Source organism: Trifolium pratense, linkage group LG4 (assembly GCF_020283565.1).
Source record: "Trifolium pratense cultivar HEN17-A07 linkage group LG4, ARS_RC_1.1, whole genome shotgun sequence".
In the NCBI taxonomy this organism is placed as follows: domain Eukaryota; kingdom Viridiplantae; phylum Streptophyta; class Magnoliopsida; order Fabales; family Fabaceae; genus Trifolium; species Trifolium pratense.
Window position 1 is genome coordinate 47,852,449 of NC_060062.1, and position 27,992 is coordinate 47,880,440.

General features: G+C 35.2%; 1 protein-coding gene across 1 annotated transcript; it reads left to right on the forward strand.

Moving 5' to 3' along the window:
* Positions 1-1,167: 1,167 nt before the first annotated feature.
* On the forward strand, positions 1,168-26,779 carry LOC123881638. Its single transcript, XM_045930361.1, is given in 37 exon segments — positions 1,168-1,695; positions 1,808-1,904; positions 2,322-4,522; positions 6,111-6,225; positions 7,005-7,880; positions 8,045-8,318; positions 8,390-8,826; positions 9,577-9,700; positions 9,785-9,909; positions 10,430-11,076; positions 11,172-11,289; positions 11,378-11,494; positions 11,720-11,811; positions 12,263-12,417; positions 12,880-12,935; positions 13,232-13,445; positions 15,407-15,826; positions 15,902-16,179; positions 16,303-16,388; positions 16,476-16,562; positions 16,698-16,959; positions 17,042-17,440; positions 17,525-17,621; positions 18,460-18,779; positions 19,231-19,347; positions 19,473-19,640; positions 19,774-19,896; positions 21,105-21,194; positions 21,297-21,403; positions 21,474-21,622; positions 22,799-22,881; positions 22,976-23,071; positions 23,183-23,305; positions 24,846-24,929; positions 25,512-25,655; positions 26,131-26,335; positions 26,338-26,779. Coding segments are annotated over 37 exon segments (9,408 nt in total). The 5' UTR covers positions 1,168-1,414; the 3' UTR covers positions 26,379-26,779.
* The last annotated feature ends 1,213 nt before the right edge of the window (positions 26,780-27,992 follow it).

Genomic DNA, 27,992 nt, shown 5'->3' on the forward strand with positions numbered 1-27,992 from the left:
TCATGAACATCTTAAACCCTTCATTTTCAACATATTTAAAAGGAAGCTCATCAATAATTACCATCTTTGCAAGTGCTATTCTAGTTCGCTCTTGATTAAAATCAACAAGTTTCAAACTAACACTATTAGGATCATTTTTTCCAATAGCTATAGTCTTTTGTCTTTTATCAACTTCCCTAATTGGGTTTTTGGGGCACACTTTTGAATGTTTAATCATGTTAGAGGTTCCATGACTAGAACTATTTGCTCATATTGTTTTCCACAATACTTACATTTAGCCTTATCTTTAATCCTATCAAGTTTATAATACCATAACTATTATACTTACATGGCACCACTAGGCACTTGACATGTCATATCAGTGTCACCGTTTTTAAAGCTATATAGTATATACCAATGCATAGTGAAGGATTACCAACATCCACAAGCTGTTCTTTTGTTGTACTTAATTAAATCTCACTTATATGCATATCACTCATTTATATTTTTCTAACAATAATACTTAATAAATACTCAATTATTCAATCGAGCACCTCTTGAAAAATTTTAAACGAGTTCTGTCAATAATTGTAAATCTCACCAATAACTCTACATCATTATAAATGAGTCACATAAAAAATATACTGTATTTTAATGAGGAGAGAGTAATTATTGTAGAAGCCGTAATTATTAGGTACTCAATTTTATTTTCCTTCATTTGGGTTACCTAATAGGTAACGATTGTTAAAAAATAGAAACTTCTCATTGAAGATGGTCTAGGATGACCAACAATAAAATATTTTATGAATTTATTTGAAATTTGATAATATTAAAGATTAAAATGATACAATTTTATAATTTCAAATATAAAATTGAAGTTTTTCTTCGTCCTTCAAATCGCAACTTATCCAAATTTCATAATCAAAATATGAAAATAGGGAGTGTTTTTGCAATCCAAATTCTAAAATTCGAACAAATCGTGTGTTTGAAGAAACACAGCGACAAAAAGAAACTACCTAATATATGAGTATAGTTGCTCTTCCCCGATCGAATTTTCCCATATTCTTTTATTCATCAAAAGATATCTTTCGATAATGCAAATAATGAAATTCTATTAAAAAAAATATCTTTCTAATAATATCTTTCCAAAGTGAATAATACAAGAAGAGAAGAGCAACCATGGTAGTATTCCAATTTCCAATTGGGTTTGGATGCTATCCTCCTAATAAGCCAAAACTAGGGCCTAGTAGCACTGCCACGCGTTCGGCTCTCTCTCCACGTGACCCATATCTTTCTTAACCCTTTCCCGCCGATTCACAGTAACAATCACACAGCGCCAAACAAAATCCAGTTACTCTTCTTTCAAACTCATCTTCTTCATCGCAAACCCTACAATCACTCCATCCATGAAACTACAACCACACTAACCATCACAATGCTCTTCAATACTATAATCCGACGGAAACTACTGTCTCTACTTCATCCATGGCTGTTAGAAGAACCACAACTCGATCTCGAATTAGGGTTTTTCAACTCTTTCGCCGTCGTTACCAATCTCCGCTTCAACATCGTTGTTCTCAACAAACTCTTTCACTCTCCTCCTTTATTGTTCGTCAAGAACCTCACCGTTGAACGCCTTGTTGTTCGATTTTCCTCCTGGTCCTCGCCGGCATTCAATTTCGAATTTCACGGCGTTCGTGTCGTGCTATCATTAGAGTAAAGCTTTCTACTCCTTCTTCTTCATCATCTTTTTCTACTTATTTATTGTGATTTGAATCAGTTTAATGTTTATCGTTTCGTTAACTGATACGGTCGTTTGGTTCTGAAGGAAACCGGAAGAGGAGAAATGTGTGAGGCGGTTGCGGACACCGAAGTATGATTATTTGGATGATTTCAGAAAGAAACTTTCGGTACTTGATCCTGAGGTAATGAATATTACTACTACATTAGACTCTAAATTTACTGATAGATTATATCGGTTGCCATAACGAGTATTAGTAGGCTCCAATGCAATTGTATTATATGATAGACTTTGTATATTTTAGTCCAATTTTCGAGCTGATGATAATGTGGGTTCTCTGCAACCCTTCGTAGTTCTGTCACTGTGATGCTGGGTCGGACTCTATTAATGAAGTTACTATTTATTGAAAAAAAGACTGGTACTAATTTGAATACTTTATGGGAATCATATACCTTTAGTCAAATGAATTTGACTCCAAAGAGAGATACATGTGAGCTTGTGTTTTTTGTTTTCTTTTTAGCTTTACCATGCAGAATCAATTTATTAAATATCATATCAATACGGTCATGGTGATTACTATTAAATTCTGTGTGGATTTTAGGGCTGTTCGTTGCATCAAATTTTGGAGACGGTCTTATTTGCTGTGCATGAGAAGAAAGGCTTTAAGTCATCTTTTCTGAATTTAATTCTGAAAAATTGTCATCTGGAGGCACATCACATTCATGTGGAGGTTCAATTCCCCATCTTAAATGGCGAGTTTGTGTGTTTTGGGGAAATGAAGGAGTTCAGTGCAAGGTCCAAGTATCTGGATAAAAAATGTCTTTTAAGAGGTTTCGCCAGTACAATTTTTGTTCCGATTAAAGAGAGCTCTTTCATATTAGATGGCACTGGGTTCAAGGTTGGATTAAATGGAAAGAATCACACAGATCGTATTTTGCTTTCATCTGATATAAAGATTTTCATTAAATTCAGAGATCTTGAGCTGGTAGATTGTACACTCTGTTTTCCCGAACTCATATGTGCATTCTCTCCAGATGATATTTCTCTATGTCTACTTTTTGACAAACTGCTATCTGATAAGTTCAATCAAGCTAGAAGTGGTAGAGAGTTATGGAGAATAGCTTCCAGCAGAATTGGCCATGCGAGTTTAACCCCTAGATTTTCATTCCAAAGGTTAGTTGGTGTTATAGGTCAATGGACACACTATGTCAAAGCTTATGAGAAAATCTTACTGCTAACCGGATATTCTACTAGAAACATATGGAAAAAGTCTATTTCTAAGATGTCTCGTAACAAACTGAGTTCTGCTAAACACCATTGGGAGTTGATATCTGACATTGAGAAAAAGTTACCCGTGGAAAGCATATCACTTGCAAGGAGAATAGCTCGTCATAGAGCAGCATTGAAAGTTCCATTTGATTGTCATGAAGAATGTGCATCCAGAAGTAATTTTTTCCGTCCTTTTTTTTTTCTAGTTGCACTTATATGGGAAATGATCTCAAAGGTGATTAATTGTTTAGGGGCATTATTTTTCTGGGGGAAAACAGTGCAAGATCAAGAAATTGATGGATGCTGTTTGGGAAGTCTTATCAAAGATCCTTGTCAAAGGTGTTGTTTTGTGCTGAACTTTGGCAAAATCATAATTACAGTTTCCCAAATCAATAATATTCAACCATCAGTGTGTGAAACGTTACAATCGCATACTAGGATTGCATACTCGGATTTTCTTTCAATATACTTTTGCATAGATGCTTTGTTATTAGTATCTGTAAAAGATATTCTTGAGCAGAGGGTCTTCCTATCATGCGGGAAAATGAAGGTTGATCTTGCACCTTTGGCAATGTCAGCAGAAGAAAGTACATCGAGTATGCTTAGTTACACTAAAGGAAAGGGAAAAGGAGGCAGTCATGATATGAAATCACTTATGTGGGTTGAACCTGCAAAAAGGTTTCTCCTTTCAGAAACTAACACCATTCAAGCTGAAGACTCTTTTGATTCTCATATTGAAAGCTTTATGGGAAATTTGTTAGTGAGTTGGAAAGAAATTTGCAGCAATTTTAATCAATGTGAGATTCAATATTCTCAAAATCCACGCCTGCTCTGTAAATTTGAGATATCTTCCTCATATTCAGACCATAATAATCCGGATTATGTGTTTTGCGAATGTGGTTTATTGGTAGGGAAGTTAAATTTGATTTTTAGTCATTCTTCAGTATCATCAGTGTCTCTAATTCTTAGTCAAATACAACATGCTGTTTACAGGGAGGACATGAAGGAAATTTCTAAGTCAGATTTGTTGGATAAAACAGAAAATGGCTGGGTTAAAAAGTATGAATATTTTTCCCAAAAAATGATTTTGGCCATCCTTCAAAAGCTTCCAGAGAGAGACATTCATTTTGGAGTGTATATTGATGGTCCTTCAGTGAGATTTTCACACAGCTTGGAGGCCAATATCAGTGGTCAAGACACTAATGACACTAGCAGTCAGGATAATTTTGACCTCATTTTTGATTTCCATGAGATTGAAGTGGTTGTTGGATCACCACCATCTTTAATTGGTATGACCTTATTGACAGGTCAATTAGGGCTTGGTGATGCCAAAACAGAGTGTATTACATTGGAACCTCGGGTGATAGAAATTCCAAAACCCAACAATGATAAGTATGCATCCGTTGGAAAGGTTTCAATTGGTTCTTACCTTCATCTGAATGGCTTAAATGCTTGTTTGGAGACGTCAACAGGTGACCATCAGATTCAAGTTTTAATATTGAAGCCAATCACTGTCCAGATGTTATGCATCAGGTAGGATGTTGACTAAAGGCTGATACTTGGTTTTTCATTATCCATTTCTGCCAATTTATGTTTATACGGGTTGCAGAAAATATTTTATTTAATTTTAGTGGTGACAAAATGGTTGTATAAATATGCAATTAGGGTAACAACTGTTTACCAATCCACACCTAGAAAGTAGGGGAGACAGTCTCGTTAATGATAACAGAGAGATCGTAGGATTTTCCCAAAAATTTGGAAAAGAAAGGCAATGTTTGAAGTTTGTATGGTGAGAGTATCAGATAAAAGGAAAGAAAGATTAGCGAGGAGTTATGAGAGTATGAAATTCTGTATTTCTAGATGATTGTTATCATAATGCAATTGAGAGTACATAGAACTGTTTACAGAGAGGCCTGATTGCCTTCTTAAACTAATCCGCAAGCTATACTATTTTACACGCTACATGGATTACAAGAGCACAAATGAAGAAATTACACTACAATACACACCTTCATATTTCTGACAGTCATCAACTTGAAGGAGTTGACTCCAATACATTCCTTAACATTGTCAATCCTCCTCCCCAAGTCCAAAGCTTGAGATTCCCGCATATATAAGGTAGAAATTGAGTAACACAATTGAAGTCCCTTGTCAGTTTGCTTATGGACAACAGGTTACTGTTGAGTTTGGGAGCATTTTTATATTCATACACGGGGAGGCGTGTTGACCTTTCTCTATATGTTTTTCTTCTATGGAGTTTCCTTTTCTCATTTCTGCAGACATTGGACAGCTTTGTTTTCGGGTTGAGCCTACTAGGCTTAATGCTTCTTTTATTTAGTTTATTTAATTAGGATCTCAAATCTTTTTCTATTAATGTCACATCTCCCATTCCCTACTTTTCTCTATTGAATTTCTCTTGTATGTGTATGGGCATGTATCAAAAGGAGCCCATAAATCATGTTGCATATCCAATTTTAAAATTGATAATTCCAACTATCATATAGTTTGTTTAAACCCGGACAATTAATATGATTAATGGTAATGGTATGTTGAAGATTCATAGACTTGGCACAGCTATTTTCTCTACTTTTCATGTAATAGAACTAGACCAGAACTCATGTAAAAGGATTAAATCTTTATTTATAGGGCTCCCGATGAATCCGTATCAAGGTGATACTGAACAAAGATGAAAAACTTAGAACACAGTACAAACTCTATTACTCTAGGTAGTTCAGAGACCTACTCTAAAACAATCAAGATTTACCAATCTCCCTCTAAAGTGCACTATTACCCCTTCTATCTCTACAGTAATTAACTCATCCTTTGCTGATGCTACATATTGTTGCTTTTAGTAACATACTACAGCTCTACTTCTCTAAACTAACTCTTGATCTATCTGACTTTCTTACGGAGGTATATTAGCAATATCTCCCCCTCCCCCCTACTAAAGTTTCACCTTGATGAAATTCAGGGTATAAGAGAGTCATAGAATAATGGGGGTGAGAAAGTTTGGGGCTCTCCTTTGTCCTTTCTACCCATAATTGAAAAACGCGTTGTTTCTTAAGCTTCTGCATTGCTTTGATTGAGATTGTGATTTTTTATGGTTGGTTTGAAATTGCAGGGATTATATTTATTCCTTGAGCACAAAAATGTCCGCCTTTTCAGCTGCTTTGGATATAACTGCTGGAGGATTCACTGTTTTGTCGTTTTTGGATGAGGTGTATATGATCTATAAGGTGATATTTTTTTTTATCCCTTGATAAGTCAAATGATATTTATTTTTTGTTGCCAATTGTTATGTCAATTTATAGTTATTGTTTTCTCATATGGTATTTATGAATAAAAGCATTATTGCAAAGTATTAGCATCCATGTTGCATACAACACTGCTTATTTACCTAGTAATGTTAAAGTGACACTCAGTTTTTTCTTAGCTGCCACTCTAACTGACTTAGCTGGTAGATAGATTATTAAGATCGCCTTAGGGTTCTGTGTTGGGTTTCTAGTATGTACATTGCACTTCAGTTTTACAAGATACAGTTTCTCAAAAGAAGTTCATCGTTCTCTCTCTCTCTCTCTCTCTCTCTCTCTCATATTCCTCTCGGCCTTCTATTCCATTTTCTGCTGGTTTCTGTAGAAAGGTTTTTTATACCCCCACACCTGATCCCCCACAATTTTTTTTAAATTTTACATTTTACCCGTTCCCACTTTTAACTATCTCATTTCTAGATTTTTCACCCCGACTTCTCCAATTATCCGGAATAAGTGGGTTTTTTGGAACAAAATATATGTTTGGAAAACTCAAATTATTTAGCATAAATGGATGTGTTGGTAAAGGAGGCAAAAGCAGTGTTTAATGCCAAGTTTGTAGCAAGCTTGGACAGGATTCTTCTACATGTTAATTCCCCGTCCCCCGCATGTGCAATAACTTGTTCCATAAATGCAGTTCTGTTTTAGTTTAGGTATATGTTACCAGCCCCAGGTCACGACTAAACAAACTTTTTCCTTAATGACAGGCAATTGCAAATATTTCTTCTGTGGTTTCTTATCTGTTTAGCAGCTTTGAAGATGGTGATTTCATACATCCTGAAATTATGAAATGGGAAGCATTTTTTGCAGTAACTGATAGCAATGAGGCAATTATACCTGTGGGTTTACAGACAAATGACATATTCCCGTTTTTTATTGATGGGACCTGCAGGCTCAATTCGTTGGATGTTATTCTTCATAATTCTAGGACAAGTGATAATCTGGATTATAATACCAGAAAGTTTGACTTTTTAACCGATAATGGAAAGGCTGTGGAAACGTTACCTGACTGTGGAATTTGGATTTCTATTCCGCAGGCAATTACAGTAATATCTTGTGATGAAGCAAAAGTGGATCTCCTCATTGATTTATCTGGAATCATGTTTTCTGTTTTTGAATACAAGAATTTGATAGGAAACAACCATGAAAATATTTTACTTCAAAATTTGTTGGTACGATCTGTTAATTGTATACATGAAATATCACTTTCTGGTTGCACATTTACTTTATGCTTGGGTCTCGTTCAAAAAACATCATCTTCAGGAAATGGGATCAAAACATTTGGTAGTTCTACTTCTAGTTCTGAAGGTAGTACATCTCACTTGGTACAGGAAGCCAATTTGTCTGTCTTTGAAAGGTCTAATAACCAATCTTCTCTCATTGTTAAAAAAATGGCCCCTCCTACAAATATCAGTATGCAAGCTTCAACAAGTCACTGGTTAGTAATGAATGTTGCAGTATATAATATTTTCATCGGAAGATGCTCACTGAAAAGCGATCTACTTCGAGCACATAAAGTGAACAAGCTTCTGTCTTTTGTTTCTATTGGTGGAGAGTTTAATATGATATTCTGGGAGATCCAGGTAATAATTTGAGAAGCTAGCGACGGCATAAAAATCACAGATATGTTTGTGTATTTTTGAGCCTTTTGTCACAAATTGAAACTCAAGGGTTTTACCTGTTAATAATAGCATCTCAGGGTTTAAAATATATCTTACTGTACTGAGTTATTAATATTGCTGCGCAGGGTGGACTCATTGTTCTTGAAACATCGTCTTTGCCAATGGCCATTGATAACTATTCTTTATATCTATATTATATCGGCAATCTCACTTCTGTCGCACAGCAACATAATGGAGGCATCAATTTGGTTGAAGATGGCAAGGAGAGCTATAATCTTGATATTGAGATTGATCAAGGGACTGTTGGCACATCTCAACAAGCTGAAAGTGGATTGCCAGATGCATTTGACTTATCTTTGTCTCACTTTGCTCTTGTTTTAGCACTTGAAAATGAATCTGGTAATTAAACTATTTGCTAGTTTTGAAGTGTAACTTGAAATATTTGTTAAATAAGTAATTCATTACTGTAGGTGGTATCCAAGAAATTCTACTGGAGGTTGACATCCGTCTGCAATTTGAAGTGGGAACTACTGGGATGAAATGGACAGTTGAGCTTTCTCGTTTATCAATCCTCTCACAAGTTATCCATGGGCGAGTGGATGAAGAAATGATAATTCCTCATTTTTCTTCTGTGACATCAAAAGATTTGTCATCTCACCTTGCATCAGCAGATCCTTTTTCAGGATTTCAGAACTTAGGTGAATTGAACTCAGATAGTGATGCAAGTTGTTCAAAAGAACCTCCTACTCCTGTTCAATTGCGTCGTCAGAATCATATTTTAAAAGATTTAAGAGCTTCCATGTCACTAGAGAAGCCAGATAATGGTTCTTTGCATTTTTTTGGGTATTGGTTTGGTATTGGTTCTCTTGCAGGTTTCGATATGACACTTTCTGTATATGAAATCCAGGTGAACTTTCTTAATTTTTTTTAATTTATTGTAATGTTTGGTTATTAGTTGTTCCTGCTGCTGCTCTCCTCTAATAATGTTGAATCTGTTAAGAAGTCTCATATCGGATGTGAGTTGGCTTGGACAAGAGTTTATAAGTAAGAGGCAATCCTCACCTTATAAGCCGGTTTTGTAAGGTTGAGTTAAGCCCAACACCCAATTTTAAGAGAATCAAATATTGCCTTGCATTGAAGGGTTGCGGGTTCGAATCCTAGTCAAGACAAAATTGTATTATTTTGGTTCAAAAAAAAAAAAAACTTGGCAGTCTTGTGTTATTAATTTTTCTTTTACTGGTACTAAAACTATATATTACATTTTGTTGAAGTTACAGATTTAAACAAATTAAGAAGAAATATGATTATGGTGTAACTTGAAACAAAAGACTCAATAAATAGAGAATTTAGGAAATAAATTATTATAATAACAAAGTAATATGTAAACTAGTTCCAGATAATCTAAGATACTACAACATAAGAAACTGATCCTAGGAGATATAAACTAAGATACTCTAACGTAACCTCAAAATATTTAAAATAACCAAGTAATATTTAAACTAGTTCTAGATAATCTAAGATACTTCAACATAAGAAACTGATCCATCCTAGGAGATATAAACTAAGATACTCTAACGTAACATCAAAATATTTAAAATACTTTCTCATTTTCTAACACATTTGTTCGGACTTTTGTTTCATTTTACCGATATGCTAGACGATTTTGTCAATGACCTCCTCATTTTCTGGGATATCCAGTCAGAATACAACAGAAGTATCGGAGAGAAATCATCGTTCTAGCAGCCAAGTTGACAATAGTTTTGAAGCAATCATTCCTGATGGTACTCAAACTCAATTACTCAATTACATTTGTTTGTAACCTTTTGGGAAATAACTGTTATAATTAGTAACGGGATATTGTGTAGGGGCAATTGTTGCTATTCAAGATGCAAACCAGCATATGTATTTTACAGTTGAGGGTGAAGAAAATTCTTTCAGTATAGGTGGTGCCATTCATTACTCTCTTGCAGGAGAAAGGGCTCTTTTCAGGGTATGTAAGTATGTACCATATCCTGCATTTTTTTTTTCTTATTTTGTGTCCAATAATTGGCTCTTCCTTTTTTTTTTTTTGTTTTTTGATATCCTTTTAATTGCTGCATAATTTGCACATCTCTCCCCTTTTAGTAATCAATTCTTGATGTTCTAGTCAAACTCTTGATTATCTGTTATTTTAAAAACAAAGTAGTAATTATTTTAGGGTCTTAGCAGCACTGGGGTTTACAGTTCTACATCACTGTAATATTTCATTTGTCACATATCAAATCTATAGTGCTGCTTGTGTGTTTGGCATGACTTGATGTTCAAGATGTGGATATGATTTGAAATTTGTGTTCTATGAATTCATCTAGTTTGATTTAGTAGATGCTGTGCCAAAACTTCAGTTGTTGGTTCTTTCCCTTGAAATAATATTTCCATCATCTTAATTCTATCTGATGGATATACTGGCCATTTTTAGTTTATATGATGTCATATGTGTATGTAGCAATTTATCAACAAAGGCATTTCTGCAGGTCAAACACTGCCTCCAAAAGGGATGGAGGTCTACAGTTTTATGCTTTTCCTTGATATCATTGTTTGCTAAGAATGATATGGGTGTACCATTGAGATTGAATTATCGACCAGGATCATGTTTTGTTGACATCTCGTGTACTAATGATGGAGAATGTGCACTTTGGAGAGTTTATCCTCCTGACGCTGAAAGTTATGAAGGAGTAACTGACTCAGAGGCTTTCAATCAATCGGTGAAGAGAACTTTCTTCCTCGAGAACAAAATGAATAACTCTGCTATTGCTTTCGTTGATGGTGCTCTGGAGTTTGTCAGGAAGCCTGGGAGTCCAATTAAGTTCAAAGTTTTTAATGATCTTTCTGTTACTTCTGAGACTGCTAGGTACCCTAGAATGGCTCTGCAAACTTGTTTGAACACTGATGCAGAAAGTATATCTTCGCTGGGCGGAAAACTTCCTTGTATTGCTATTAAAATTGAGAAAATTTCCTTGAATATTGTTCATGAACTTTCTGATACTGAAGATCTCTTCCCTCTCATCTGCTTATTCCTCAACAATACACAACTTACTGTACAAAGATTGGCAACAAAATCTAGGGTCATAAGCACTTCAAGTGCATCAATAAATTATTTTGATGCTCAAAGAAACTTATGGTTATTCTACATTCTCATTTAAATTATTAACTTCCTTTTTACCATTCACATTTTATTTGAACTACATTCATAATATTTAATATTTTGAATTTCAGGGGAGAACTTCTCCATCCTGTTGAAATTAGCATTTTTTACCGATCTAATGTTCAGGCCGAACTTTTAGAATATGCATCTCATGCAGTGCCTGCCAATTTCTTCTGCAGAATAAAAGAGGTTTTTAAAGTTACATCTGATTTTGTGCTTCTTTGCTTTATTTAGACATATATTGCCATTTTCTGAAATTTGTGGATCATCTGGGCAGTTGGACATATCACTAAATGAAAATGCGTTGGATGTGCTTCTCTTCATGGTTGGGGAGTTGAAACTATCCGGTCCTTATTCACTACAAAGCTCTGTGATTCTGGCTAATTTCTGCAAGGTTGTCAATCTAGTGCATCTATATTATTCTTACCATTAGAAAGAGACGAGAAATTAATTGATGTTCCTTAATCTCCATTTTTGCTAACCACATTTTTTGTTTGAGCTTCTCTTTGGTCTAACGTTTCTCTGCTTTAAGTGTAGCATGCTATATTTTTAAGCACCGATGAGTTAATGGTATAATTGGTGTCAATTGGACCAACTAATTATAATTGCTGGTTGGCAGGTGGAGAATCAGTCAGGGTTGAATCTTCTTTTTCACTTTGATCAGCAACGAGTAACAATACCCCGAAAACAGTCTGCCTCCATTTTATTAAGGTTTGCAGTTGTTATTTTGCCCATGTACATGACACATAATTGAATATCGAACAAATATATTTTTGGGCCTTGTTCTTATACTAGAGAGTGTAAACTTTCTGGCAAAGAAAATAACGATTATTTCCACAGTAATTTAATGTCCATTTTCATACATCATGCACGTGCCTTCCCGAATCCTGATTGATAGTGAATAATTTTTCACAATCATTTGGTTGTAAGTTTGAGTGTTTGATGCAAGATCTTGATTTTTGCTTCATCTTAGTTGATCTTTTATTTCATAGTAGGATCTTGATAAACTTGTCCTATTTTGTGTTTCACTGATCATATAACTCCAGCTCTCTGACGAGTTATTGCTCATTCATGTGGTTATCAGAGATCACCATTTTAATGGCTAATGTTGAATACAGTCTTTTCCTTCTATGATTTTTTATTTGTGTCTATTATGTGACAGGAGGCTCCGTGATTTCAAAAGTAAAGATTCAGACGCTGCAATATCTGTTTCTATCCAACTTGCTGATTTTGGTTCCTTTGCAACTTCTCCTATTCATCTCTTACTTCCACAAACACAGACTCTTGCTTGGAGAACCCAAATTTTGTCAAGAGAAGGTCGTAACTACTTTCTTTCCATGCATTATTTTTTTTTGTCTCCTGGTCTGTGCAACCTGAAATTCCCTTGATGCTCTAAATTTTAAATATTTAAGATAGTTTTGTTACTATGGCTCCTTGTCAAAGTTATTATTTTTGTTTTCTTTTCCTCCTTCCTAATGTTGTTTCTAGCCTCCAAGGTATAGGAATGAATTGTAGTTCTTAAATTAGTACAATAACTTCAGTGAAATATTAGTATTGACACTGTATCTTCTTGAACCATATGTCACATTCAATAGAAGTGCGAATATCTGATCTTGAAGAAGAATGATTGGTAAAAAAGATATTTCATATTCATCCATTACTATGCAGTTTCTTAACCATGGCATGGGAAACTGAGTGGTTAAATATGTTGCATCTTCAGATTATTCAATTGTGAAGGCTGTCCTTATCAAGTTATCATATTCACTGTTCATTTAACAGGTTCAAGAACTTCCCCTGGGCCAATGCTTGTGATTAACATTTCTAGAAATTCAGAGGTATCTGCAAATGTCATTGTTATAAACAGATAATTCCTTTCCGTTTATAGCATATTCTTTTTGAAAATTTGACAGTGGGTTAAGACAGGACTATATACGATTAAAATGTAAATACTGCAAGAAATAAAGTATTATGATAAGTAATTATATATAATGTTATAAATTAATGAAAGTAAAAATAATTATACATGCCTCTGTGTGAGTGTTGGTACAATTTAACTTAAATTATTTAAGTCATAGAAATAGGCTGCCTCATCTCCATGTATAAGCCATGTGTTTTTGTTGGCATAAATCAGGTTGGTTTGTCGCTTGTGGTGTCTCCGTTGATTCAAATACATAATGAAACAGCTTTTTCAATGGAACTTCAATTCCAGCGACCTGCTCCATCGGATGATGAGTGTGCATCTGTGTTGTTAAAACCAGGAGATTCTATAGATGATTCTATGGCTATATTTGATGCAATAAATTTCTCTGGGGGAGTAAAGAGGGCTTTAATGTCTTTAAGTGTTGGTATAAACTTTCACCTGCTTATCCTTTTATTGACTGCTATTCCTTTTCATTTTGCACTGCACTGATTTTGTTTATTCTCTACTATTCATGTGCACCCTTGTCAGATTTAGATGTTATACTGTTTCATATCATTGTGGTTTACTTCGTGAAAGATGAGTGATTTCTGTCTGTATTAATAACATTGCAGATTTTCATGTTTGCCATTCAAATGACCTTAATAGTTAATACTATTTCAATGTTATTCCTAGTTTATAAGGATGCAATTTTACCAGATATTACAGAAACGATGCAAGGGGCATATTGTTAGGATCCAGAAAATTGAAACGGAAGAAAGAAAAAAGAATCAAAAGATTAGGAAGTCTAAGTGAAAGCTGAAGAAAATGGGGATTAGAATTGACCCCAAGGGTTCCTCCTCCATAGGATTTCTCCTTTCACAGCACTATATCAATGTACAAATGACCCTCTCTATCCTTCTGTCCCTATTTGAGGGATGACAATGTGTAAAGTCTGGGCTGGGTACTATAGTATTCATCCTCATGCCCGTAGCTGAGAAAAATATCCGCAGTCAGATTTGTATCCGCGCTTGTAGCAACTTCAGTATCCGTACCTGCACTTTTTGTATAGCAAATCAATAAATTCCAAAATAGCGATCATGGATACTCATTAAAAAATCTTTAAAATTGAAGCAAAAAAATTAAAACTAAATTATTTAACTAACTCTATCGTACTCAACTATCTAGAGGGAACGTAAGCCATTGTTACCAATCCACTATATAGCTTCTCCTTGATGAAGTGTCGGTCTATTTAAATGCGTTTTGTCTCGTCACATTGAACCGAATTATGAGCAATATTGATAGCCGATTTGTTATCACAAAACAATTAAACAACTTCATAAGGCCTTCATACTTTATCTTCAAGTCATTTGGCACCATATTCATCTACAATAACTCACATATCCCTTGTGCCACAACTTTAAACTCTGCATCAACACTTGATTGAGCTACAACACTTTGCTTCTTACTTCTCCAAGCAACAATATTTCCGCACAAGAATGTGCAATAGTCTGAGGTGGATCTGCTGCCACTCACCGAACCTCCATTTTCTGCATCAGTATAAGCATCCATACCCAGACTTCTACCTCTCTTGAACAAGAGCCCTCTCTTCGGAGTGACATTGAGATATTGCAGGAAACGATCTACAACCCATAAGTGTTTGGCCCTTGGATCATGCATGAACTGACTCACAACGCTAACAACATATGCCAAGTCTGGTCTTGTATGGGCCAGGTATATCAACTTACCCACAGTCTCTGATATTGAATTTTGTCAACCTTAGCACTTTCGTCTTTGGTGCTCATTTTGTGATTTTGTTCAATAGGGACGCTTGCAGGTTTGCATCCAAGTTAGTCTGTTTCTTGCAAAAGATCAAGCGCATACTTCCTTTGAGATAAAAAAAAATCTTGTTTTAAATATCTTCTATGGTAATTGCTACATTAGTGTTGGCTCACTAGCCTTTGTATTCACTACTTCTGATACAGGTGATGACGGTACTGAATCCTGCAAAATAGAGGCCAAAAGAGGAACATGAACAGACATAGGAGAGTTAGAGGGTAAAAGGGGAACATGAGCACAAACAAGTGACTTAGATGTAGAAACAGGTGACTCTGGAACAGGAAGAACACGAGCAACAACATATGACCCTGGAAGACAAGGACCAAGCTGGAGAAACCCACCTCACCTCAGTCTTTATCTTCAAACCAAAATCCATCGAATCCCACAAACCAAAACCCACCTCAATTTTAAACAATAAAAACCAAGCCCGCAATCACAATCACAATTTTAAACAATTACACAACCTATTTTTCTCTGTATCAATATTTTTTGTTCTGTTTTGTTTTTTGAAGTCTGTTGAATCAACTGACCTTTATCCTGAGTTGATTTGGTTTAATGGTTAATTTTCAGGTAACTTCTTATTTGCATTTAGACCTAATATGACCGAGGAATTTGGTAACTATGAAACTTCTCTTTCACTGGAATGGTCAGATTATATTAAAGGCGGGAAAGCTGTCCGTCTATCTGGAATATTTGAAAAATTAAACTACAGAGTTCGGAAAGCATTATTTGTAAAGTCAGTTAAATGTTCCTTTAGCACAGTTCATTGCAAACTCAAGTCTGAGGGTTTATGTGTTGCCGATATGCATTTTCTCATTCAAACAATTGCTAGAGATGTCCCTGTTGCACAACCTGAAAAGTATGCCACTCTGTTAAAAAATGAGAGTTCAAAAGTTTCATTGCTAGAGCAGAAGGAAATATATCTCCTTCCTACCGTACGGATGACAAACTTATTGCATTCCGACATAGATGTCCTTTTAAGTGAAACAGGTAAAGAAATGCATGTTTTAGCGCATATATTTCTTTTTACATTACACTAACTTTTAATTTTTGATTTCGGTTAAGATAAGCTGAATCTGGTTGAATATGAGAAAATTGGGAAGCAGGCAACGATATCATGTGGTTCAACAGCTGATTTTTATGCCAATCCAGCAGTTATATACTTCACTGTTACTTTAACTTCATCTAATTTAAGTTCGAAGCCAGTAAATAGTAGAGATTGTGTGAAGAAGTTACTGAAGCAGAACACTGAAGCCCAACATCTTGATATAAATTTGGACTTTGATGGAGGAAAGCTTTTTGCAACCTTGAGATTGTACCGGGGAAACAGGGGCATGCTGGAGGTTATTATGTCTGCCTTTGTTTTCATTGAGTAGATCTGACATTTAGTTGTGAAGTTCTAATTTCTATATCATGCTTTTGTTTAGTTACTCTAATATCATGTGAATCTGTGGAATTGCTTGCAGGTTGTTGTTTTTACATCCTATTCCTTGAAGAATGAAGCAGACTTTCCGATTTATGTTCTTGCAACTAAAAGGTGGCCTCTATCCAGGTGATTTCTACATTTCTTGTCAGTTAATAGGCACATTAATGTTGTCTTTGCCCATTTCTGAAATATTGGTTGGCTCTCCATATGCAGAATTGAATTAGAAAATTTAAAGTCAAACATTCCTTCAGAGCTAGGATTATGCTTGCTTCCAAAGTCAACCAGATCATGGTTCTTGAAGTAAGATTAGTTATTGTTCTTGACTTATTTGTTTAATCTGTCCAATTTGTGGTTTCTTGTAATGATACCTAAATTTACATTAGTTATCATGTTATGCATTATTCTACAGTTTCTTATCTTCTTCCATATTTCCAGATCTGAAAGAGTGCAACTGAAATTGCTGGAGGACCATACATCTGAGGCACTGCTAGACTTGGGTTCACTATCAGGCCTTACAGAAATTAGCTTTAAAAAAGAAGAAGCATCTGGGATTAAATCTGTAACGAAGCTTGGAGTGTCTATTGGTCCTTCTTTAGGAGAGATTGTTGTGCCATCACAAACGGTGACTTTGGTTCCACGATATGTTATTTGTAATGAATCAGACCAATGCATTACTGTCCGCCAATACGATATTCAGGTATGTATTACGTACATAATAGTTTAAGAGAGCTTGTGCATATTTTTGTGTGTAATATATACTAATTTAGCTGTCTGTGAAGGATGATGTGGCAGGTGTCATCTCCATTGACAGCAAACAGAGAACGTCAATGCCGCTGAAGGAAGGATTTAGCAAGATAAGAGAGTTCAGTGTATTTGAGCGGTTAATCAGAAAACACAGAATTGACAGTGACAACTCCTTGTTATATATTCAGATTCAAACAAACGAGCCTGGATTGGGATGGTCTGGACCAGTGTGTCTAGCTTCACTGGGACATTTTTTCCTGAAATTCAGAAAAGAAGCTACAGCATCAGACAACAAAATGACACAATTTGCAGCTGTTCATGTGGTAGAAGAAGGTTCTACTTTTGTTTTGAGTTTCTACAAGCCACCAAATTTGAGTCTGCCTTATCGAATTCAAAATTGCTTGCAAAGCGTATCAATAACTTACTATCAAAAGGTATATACCAATTCTTTGTGTTGGATTTTTATTCAATCGTTTTCTTTTATTCCCAGCCCCTCACATCATTTGTGAAATTTCCAGGGTTCATTAGAGCCGGAGGTTCTTGGGCCTGCTGGCTGTGCTGATTATGTCTGGGATGATTTAACTCTTCCTCGTAGACTGGTTGTCCGCATCAATGGTGAACATTTGAATCTTGTCTGCCTTCATTACAACGGTCTAACATATTTAGTGTGCTGGCTTGAGGGGGGGTTTAGTCCCATGTTGTTTAGAGATATGGATTTTGTAGTGTTTAGATGGCTTGGGCCATTCTAATGAGTTAGGTCTTAAGTCCAAATTCTAAGAATTGAGCACTCTACAAACCTTATTAATCACTTTAGAATGTCTAGTTGCCAGGGATAGGAGTGGCCATAATTGAGGGAAAAAAATGTCTGTTGGAGGTGTTGAGCGATTACACAGTAAGATAGGCACAATGAAGGTGCTTGAGGCTATAAGGCACAATGAAGGTGCTTGAGGCTATAATTAAAGCAGTACAAGGTGACGACTATGAAGGTGGCTAGGGTTTTGATGCGAAAGCATAGCCTTTCAGACCGATCTGATACCTAGTTGGAAGAGAATGATGGAGAAAAAATTGAATATTGTTTGACAATATGAATGTACAAACCCCAAAAATTCTTATATAAAGTAATCCTCATAAGTGACGATAATCAAGAAAAAAAGGAAACAAATGAAGGAATAATATGTTCTATTGTAACTCTTAAAATTTGGGTTGGGCCTCACTCAACCCTAATAAATGTAGTTATGTGAGTTATGATTCCGTTATCTTGAGCTTCATAAGGCAATCTATATATATATATATATATATATATATATATATATATATATATATATAAACAAAGACTCTTACAAGTTATATTTCTCTCTGGTTTGTCATTTTCTTACACTTTCAATCTAATGGAATTTTATTATTTGGATAAATAATCATCTCATCGTAAAAGCGCTGTTTATTTCTGTTGTAGATAGTCTTCAATTACGAGAGATTAAGTTGGATAAGGTGAGAGCATGGACACCATTTTATAAACTTGGGCAACAAAGAGTTTTGGCCACACGTTTGATTTCAGACAAAAGATCAAGAGATCGGAAGGCGAGTTTCAGTGAGCCTGATGGCTTTGAAATGACAAAAGTGGGATATGAAATATATGCTGAAGGACCAACCCGAGTTTTGCGAATTTGTGAGATCACTGATAGTTTCAAGAGAGATACAGTTCTTGATTTGCGGGCAAAAATTCAACTGAGAGTTTCTCAGCTTGCGGTTCACATACTTGAACATGTAACACAGGTATTCTAGCTTTTGTTAAGTCTTGACCACCAAAGTCTAATATCTGTTGATTTTTATTGAAGTTGAACTTTCCATGGTTATAATTTATGCTTGCTAATGTGTGTACTGTGTGGACTTGAATAAAACTAATTTTGGAACAAAAGACATTCCCTGCTCCATCAGATCTCACCGGGCATTTCTCAGTTTGTAGTAATAAAAATTGATAGGGGAATTTCACATATATCTGTAATCAAATATGATATTGTATCAGTGGCTCAATTTCAAACACCTCCCTGGGAGGTATAGTGTCATAAAATATGTTGCCTGGGGAAAATGGGAGTGACTTTTTCTGTTCTACATGATGTTTTAGTGTTAAATTCTTAGTTAAGCATATAAGGTATGATAAATTATTCTCCAATTTTTCATCTCCAGTTTTTGTTTTCTATTGTAATTGTGATGCTTCTATCTGAAGCAGGAAGATGAAAATGAGCGCAAAGATTTTACACCAATTGTAGTCGTGAAGCTTGGGAATCTTCACTTGATTACTGTTTCTGATAATAAGCAGAAATATAACCAGTTCAGTATACAGGTAACATGTATAGCTCAACTGCATGACTGACTGATACTATTCATTTCAGCATTTTTTATACCCAGTCTGAGGAAAATAATACATTTAAGGACTTTATTGATCACATTTATTTGTTATTGATATAGTACATTAACTTGGAGCTTAAGAGGAATGGAGCTCCTTTTGCATCAATGCTTCGCAGACATCAATCGGATTTCAATGACCCAAATGATAGTGTACTGAAGGTTGTTTTTGTTATACTTGCGTCCAGTTCAAATGTGAAACAATTTAGATACTCGTCAATTTTTCTTCAGGTAAAGTTGGACGTTGGGTTTTTCTAATATTATTCAATTTTAGTGACCATATATTTCAACAAGGAATGGATTTAACAGCTCATTATATGAATTGGTGGTACTCTTATATGACTTGACACTTTGTTTTGTGTAGCCAATTGATTTGAACCTTGACGAGGAGACATTAATGAAACTTGCTTCGTTTTGGAGAACATCTCTCAGTGACTCAGAGAGTCAGCGGATTTACTTTGATCATTTTGAAATCCATCCGATAAAGGTTTCCTTCCATAATTTGTTTTTCCTCTAACTTTGAGTACTTTCCATTAATTACTATACTCGAATATTATAGAGAAATAGTCTGTGGTTTAATTTCTTGAGACAACTCTCACCATATGTATACATGAACACGTACAGTCTTATACCATAGTACCCTGTGGTTGTAGGGATTAGTATACTAAATTGAATAAAAAGCCAATCATCTAAATATTGTAGGTGTCTAACTTTGATAAGATAATGATATCTATCTCTTACAATTCGGGCTAGGTTTAACGTAACCCCCCAAAACTAGGTTATAAAGTGAGTGATGTCTCCCATTATAAACACTTCATTAAGCCATATCACGTGCAATGTGGAACTCTCATATACACCCCTCCTCACACCCAAGACCGGACATCTAGAGTGTTTTTTTTTATAAGCCCGGACATCTAGAGTGTGACCATGGTGGTTTGAAAACGGGAGATACATTTTCCAGCCATATCTCATCAAATGTGGGATTCTCAACCACTTACATTATCTAGAACACGTGATGACACTATTACTTAGAACAGTCAATACTACTTCAATCCAATATGAGATAGGACAGACATTTGAAAGAGGACGACTCGTGCAAGTTCAAGTAAGTTGCAATTTTTCCTTAATGTGACCCCATTTTGTTGCGAGAACTACTTCTCCATATTCTTTAGTAAACCTTACAATACCTGAGTTAACACAGGCTATAGAGTTAACACTAGGATTCCCTAAATCAAGGGATTAGGCTAGATAACTACTTCTCCATGTCCTTTAGTAAACCTTCCATTTTGATGCCCTAAATCAAGGGATTAGGATATTTTCTTATGGCTAGAGTTAACACTAGGATTCCCTTATGCGCACTATTAAGTTGATATACGCATAGTATAAAGTGGATGTGTTATGCCAAGGCTCTCGTTTTTCTCCCGAAAATTTTAGGATAAAGGAATGGTGTCCTGTTCTAAAACAAGGAAAACCTCTATACTGAAGGAACACTTAAAGAGGACTTACATTTACCTCAATCCGAAGAAACTAGTGACTAATCACATATTTGACCCTATTTTATTTCGCTCGACCAATCCCTTGGGAGATCCAAACTTGAAAATAAGATCAGTGGCATGGAATTAGATCCTAAGTCTAATTCTATGAATATTCAACAATATCCAATAACTAATTCAGAGTTTGTCCTGAATTTTGTAGATCATTGCTAATTTTATTCCCGGGGAATCACAGTCAACTTATAGCTCAGCGCAGGAGGCTCTAAGATCCTTAATTCACAGCGTGGTTAAGGTTTGTTTAGTATACTTCACTGTTCTCATGTACTTATTTATTTATTTATTTATTTATTTATTTATTTATTTATTCATGTTAAATTCTCATCTTTCTCTGTAGGTACCTTCCATAAAAAATATGGTGGTAGAACTGAATGGGGTTCTTATAACCCATGCTCTGATTACAATCCGTGAATTATTTATTAAATGTGCACAGCACTATTCATGGTAAGCCTACAATATATTTTCTTTTGAATTTTGTATCAGAATTATGCCTGAGTTTGAAGTGCTTGTCCAGGTATGCTATGAGGGCCATATATATTGCTAAAGGAAGCCCCTTGCTTCCCCCAGATTTTGTTTCTATTTTTGATGACCTGGCTTCATCATCTCTTGATGTCTTCTTTGATCCGTCACATGGGTTAGCAAATCTTCCTGGGTTAACTTTAGGTATATGATGTTCTCTATCAATATCCTCTTTGCGTTCACTTTTATTTGTAGTACTTTGTGTGTGGAACTCAGAAATGGATTCGTAATTTTTGGAGAGATGATTAAAACAGAGAAGGGGGAAAAAAGAACGAATACCTTTGTAATGTTTTTGCTGAATGAGAAAAAACATTGGCATAAAATAAACCGTGTCAACTACACAACAGGGTCTCTTTATATCAACGTAAACAATAAATAAAATGATTACAGAATGCTCTATCCCAATTTACACATATAATATGTCTATCTTACAAAATAAGTTATAAGTACACTAATTGTAATCTTATTTTCATCACTCACCCTTGAGGGGGAATTATCGGTAGGGTTTGAGATGAAGGACCTTGGGCAACTCAAGTATTTCTTAGGAACTGAGGCGGCCTACTAAAAACAAGGCGTTTTCATCTCTCTGAAGAGGCAGGTTTAGTAAGTGATAGAAATTCACTTCGTGCTATTGCACATTCCTGTGTGGAAACTTGTGGCTTGGAGAAGTAGGAAGCAAAGTGCAGTGGCTCGATCAAGCGCTAAGGCTGAATTTAGAGATATGATACAAGGAATTTGTGAGCTAATGTAGATGAAGTTTGTACTGAGTAATTTGATGATACAATTTGAAGGACCTATGAAGTTGTTTTGTGGCATCACATTGACTATCAGTATTGTCATAATCATGTTCAGCATGAAAAAACAAAACACTTAGAAATAGACAACTTGTATTCCTTCTGGGCATCAACTTACAAATGTGTTAAGAAAGGGGTTTCCAACAAAACGATTGAGCCAACTTACTTACAAGCAGGGCATGATATGTATATATATATATATATATATATATATATATATATATATATATATATATATATATAATATTGAGAAGGAATGTTGTAAATATCATATATTCTGTGGTTATGTCTATTTAAGCATATAGGCATCTTTAGTCTATTCACTTTTGAAATAAAATTCCATTTTTTTCCCAATTCTATATTTTATTTGTAATGATATTTCCTTGAACTGGGTGTCTGTAGACTGGGCTGAATAGATAGATAATTTCTGTCTGCTATGTGCAGCAGACAGATAGTTACTACTTCAACTGTTCCCGATACAATGTATGGACAGAACTCATTTTTTGTTTACTTTGGTGTTGATCAGGTACTTTCAAATTGATAAGTAAATGTATCAAAGGAGAAGGTGTTTCAGGGACAAAACGCTACTTTGGTGATCTGGGGAAAACTGTAGGTTCTTAATTCCTTGTTGTCTACATTCCATTGAATTAAATAGTTGATTGTGGAGCATCAGGATATTAATCAATTTGTGATGGGTCTGCAGTTGAAATCAGCAGGTTCCAATATAGCTTTTGCAGCTGTAGCAGAGATATCAGACTCTATTCTGAGAGGCGCAGAAGCAAATGGTTTTGACGGATTGGTACAGAAATAGCACCTTTTGTTTTGTATTTTTAAATTTGGTTGGGACTTGCTCTCTGTTGCATTGATTGTTATTTGTTTTATTTGCATTTTGACAAATTTGATTTTCAAGGTGATTGGATTTCACCAAGGCATTCTTAAATTGGCTATGGAGCCATCGGTTCTGGGAACTGCTTTGATGGAAGGTGGTCCTGATAGAAAGATATTGCTTGATCGAAGTCCGGGAGTTGACGAGGTATTGATATTGAATAATCTCGTTGCATCTACAGTATTTTAAGATTGAATTTAAATTATGTTGAAAATCTCTGTATTTTTCTCCCTTGGATTGTTTGTTTTTACTGAAGAGTATCTCTTGTTCATTTTTTTTTCTTTCAAAAAAAACTTATTTCAGACTTATTTTCAGGGTGTATGGAGTGTATGCTTGTATTAGACATACAGATAGAGAAAAAAGACGAAGGGATTAGAAAGTTTTGTTTAGTTGCAATATAATTAACCTTTAGAACATTAGTTAAAAATCTATTTGAAGAAGGGGTATAGTTATATGTCACACTGCAGTTCCAGAAGAATCAGCACTAGAGCTGGTAGAGGCAGTGACAGAGATTGGGTCATGGCAGAACACGGCTGTGGGACTTTCAGTCCTTTTGCAGAGGCGAACTGCAGTGGGCGGCAGCTTAGTGTAGGTCGCTGCTGTGGATCACAATTCTGCAGCGAAGCGGGATCACTTTTTCCGGCAAAACATGCAAGTTCATGCAATAAATGTAGTCAAACACATGATTTTAAGTAGGTCCCAAAGGCTGGTAAAAGATCGTAAGACGACTTGTAAGATCCTACTGAAGGGCAAAATTGTAATTCTAGACACACACACACACAAGCATAAAAATTATAATACATGAACAAAATATTAGATAGTTATTTAAGTTTATATTGCATTATTAAATATAATTGTATAAGATGATTTAAATAATATTAAAAAAAAAAAAGAGTGCTAGGAACACCATTTATCATAAATCATACCTAACTAACAATGGACCATTTAAATCTAAAATTCTTCTTAACGATTTGCCTATAATTTTGCATGATCTTCCTCTATTAGGAAATTGATAGAGATGCAAATATCCCCTAATATATTTTCAACAAGCTTATTGTAGTTTGCTTCTGTTAATCAGTGTAATCAGTCTACTCTTTTGTACTTTCTGTTGTAATTTTGTTAATGATTTACTAGTACCCTAGAATATCGAAGAGTTAGTAACTGCTATTTAGTTGTAATGTTAAGAAGTCCCACATCGCTTGACAAGGGTTTATAAGTAAGAGGCAATTGTCACCTTTCAAACCGGTTTTGTAGGGTTGAGTTAGATTAAACTCTCAATTCTAAGATGGTATTAGAGACTCTCCAAGACCCATTGGGCCACCCGCTATCGGGCCACCCACCAATTATATCCACGCACCAAGCCCAATAGTGTTGCGCGTGAGGGGTGTGTTAAGAAGTCCCACATCGGATGTGAGTTGGCCTGGACAAGGGTTTATAAGAGGTAATCCTCACCTTACAAGCCGGTTTTGTAGGGTTGAGTTAGACCCAACGCTCAATTCTAAGAGGAACATTCTGAAATATCCTTTCAATGTTACTATTTATTGATTATGTTAATGACTTCAGTTTGTAAGACATTTTGATACATATCTGTATCACAAAAGAAATCTATTCCTTAAGTTATTTCATTTAATTTTTGAAATTCTCAATGAGGTCCACAGTAACTAATTAGACGTGTGACCTGCTGCAGTTATACATTGAAGGATATATCCAAGCCATGCTGGATACTGTTTATAGACAAGAATATCTTAGAGTCAGAGTTATTGACAATCAGGTAATAGTTGAACTGTGTCCATATAGATAGTGAAGTATACATTCGAGATTTTTTAAAGCTTGAAATTTATGTGGAAAAACTGTGTTTTCATGCCTTGGGAGAACACCAGCACATTCTTTGGAATGAAAGTTCAAGCACAATACCAGCACATGTGCATGGTATAATTGTGTTTGATTTTAACATGGGAAAGCTTAGAAATTGGGAAATCATTGTGCAACGTATATTAAACTATGTCTGAAGGATGTAAGGAATGAGTCGGTTGGGGGAAGGAAAAAGGCTAACAATTTGCTTAATTTTTTGTTTATTATTATTATTTTTTAATTTTAATTGCATAAGTATCACATTGTTTTCACTTTATTTTCTGCTTTCAATAGTTTGTACAAAAAATAGCTTGATATATTTTGGACACAAGTGAAAACAGTGGTATTCTTTGTAATTTATTATTTTTTTAGTTTTCCCGTAGAGGGCATATCCTCTTTCTTAGTAATTCTCTACTTTCTTAATGGATTTCTTTTCTTATTTAAGAAAAAATTATGTAATCCATATATACTGTATGGTGTGATTGAGTCTTGCAATGTTTAGGTTATCCTGAAGAACCTACCACCAAATCATTCTCTTATCAATGACATCACGGATCGTGTTAAGGAGTTCCTTGTGAGTAAGGCATTGCTAAAAGGAGATCCCTCAACTATTTCCCACCCTTTACGCCGTCTTCGGGGAGAAACTGTAAGTTCTATTCTATTGAGCATGGCTCTGTTATCATTCTATTGTATTTTTTTTTTTAATAAAATAAAAAGTTTAGGTGAGTTGGGTTTTGAGAGTCTTTTCTTCACTTTTAAATATCTATTTTTCTACTTATCATATTTTATTCACTTTTCTAACATTTCATGATTATGAATTTATGATGGCTGACCTACGTCCAATTTAAAGCATCATGTTCTCTTTTTATGTGTTTATGTATTGAAGATCTTGTGCTAACTTCCCAAACTAATACTTTGCATTCTTGGAACGAATTAATTAGTTTGGAGGTGCTTCAAAATGTTACCCGTGATTTTACAGTTAAATTTTAATCCATATTTGTGTGCTTGACTTGTTTCTGAAAAGGGTAATTTGTATGCTTCTTTCTGTATACAATCAATGGTCTTTAAGTAATCTTCCCAGTCATGTATGAAGACATTGATTCAGGATCTCTATGTGGCAGGAATGGAGAATAGGACCAACATTGTTGACATTGTGCGAACATCTTTTTGTTAGCTTTGCAATACGCATACTTCGAAAGCAGGCTAACAAGTTCGTTTTGAGCATTAAGCCGCCAGAAAAGCAGTCAGAGGTTGGTAGCCATGCAGATGAACCTGCAAACTCTATTAGTCAAAAACTGCAGAAAGTAAATTTCTTTCAAAAATGGGGCATCGCCAAATTTATCTTGTCTGGTTTGTTGGCGTACCTTGATGGCCGTTTATGTCGTAGAATTCCCAATCCTGTAGTTCGGAGAGTAGTTAGTGGTTTTATGTTAAGTTATATTGATCAATATGATAAAAAATAAATCTGTTCAAAATATGTTCGCAAAAGGCAAAAGGATATGACGGATGAAGTCCGCGTTTGTGCCTTGACATGCTGAAACAAGCTCATCTTGTGCATGAGAATCTCAGTGACTTACTTGCAGTGTCACGTTCAACTTCTATTATATTTTTTTATTACATGGTGGCATGCATGTTCATATGAAATAAGCCTATTTTTCTGTTGTATATATCACGAGATCTCACTAGTTGCTGGTCGGGTAATACATTTTAACCCTTTCCCTTATTTTGTATTTTCCTGTTCTTATCTTCAAGCTTTTGCATTCTTACATATATATCACTTGTCCCTAAACTTTACGCAATCAAAACTATTCCCCCATGGGTCTTTAACTCTAGAGAAACATCTCTACGAGATGATTTTTATCTATTTACCCTCAGTACCTCTATTTGAAAATAGACTTTTGGAAGATATAATTTTTTGTTATGTTAGCTTACAAGAGTAAACTTTGGTATTGTTTATATCTACCTAAAGTTAACTTCTGGTCTGTTTATGCCTTTCAAAATGTAAATATGGTGTTCTGAATTTTTACTTTTGGAAGGCAATATAATAGTAGTATTTAGAGGCGAAGTCTACTATGCACAACTTGTTTAAGTCTTGCCCCGTGCAAGACCATTTTCCACCGTTAGATCTAAGATTCCATCAAACATAATAATACGCCATTCATACTAAATCTACTCTTTTTTTCTTCTTCCTCCTCCATATGGTGGGCATAACACCGCGGACTACCACCGGTAAACCCAAATTTAAGTCCACTTCCATATGGTGGGCATAACACCGCGGACTACCACCGGTAAACCCAAATTTAAGTCCACTGACCACTACTATATTCCAATCCCTCTCTCTTCGTCTTTCTGTCTCTTCCAATTTCACTCTCCCACTCTTCTTTTTCACAATAGCAATGCAGGTTTGTTTCTCAGTTATGGAAAGACCAATTTTTTATTTTACCATTCATTATACTTCAATCTCATCCTTGATCCTTACACTCAACTAATTGTCCGTAATACGTATGTTCTTCAAATAAATAATATTCACATTTGGCATAGGCTTGGAAAACGATGATAAAAAAACAAGTAAAAAATGATTCAAAGATAAAAGAGAAACAAAAATAAAAGATAAAATATTCCGAACAGGTAATAAATAAATAAATAAATGCTGGTGAATCTCATAAAAATAAAAAATTGTAGAAAGCTCAATTAGAAAGAGTTGCAACAGTGACGATATGTTCATGGCGGCGACGCTGCGAGTTTGTGGTCGGTGCTGTTGGGTCAGACGAATGGAGGAAGAGGCAAATAGAGGTTGGTGCTGAGGTCGCCGTCGAGATGGTGATATGGTTGGTGGGTGGACGGTGTTCGGAGCAGATCTGGTGTATAGAGGAATTTGGAGAGAGATAATGATAAGGATTAATTAAGTACGGTAGGTGTACCACAATCTTTTGTGGATCTCTTTAATCCAATGGTAAAAATATGTTGTGCATCATACAAGACC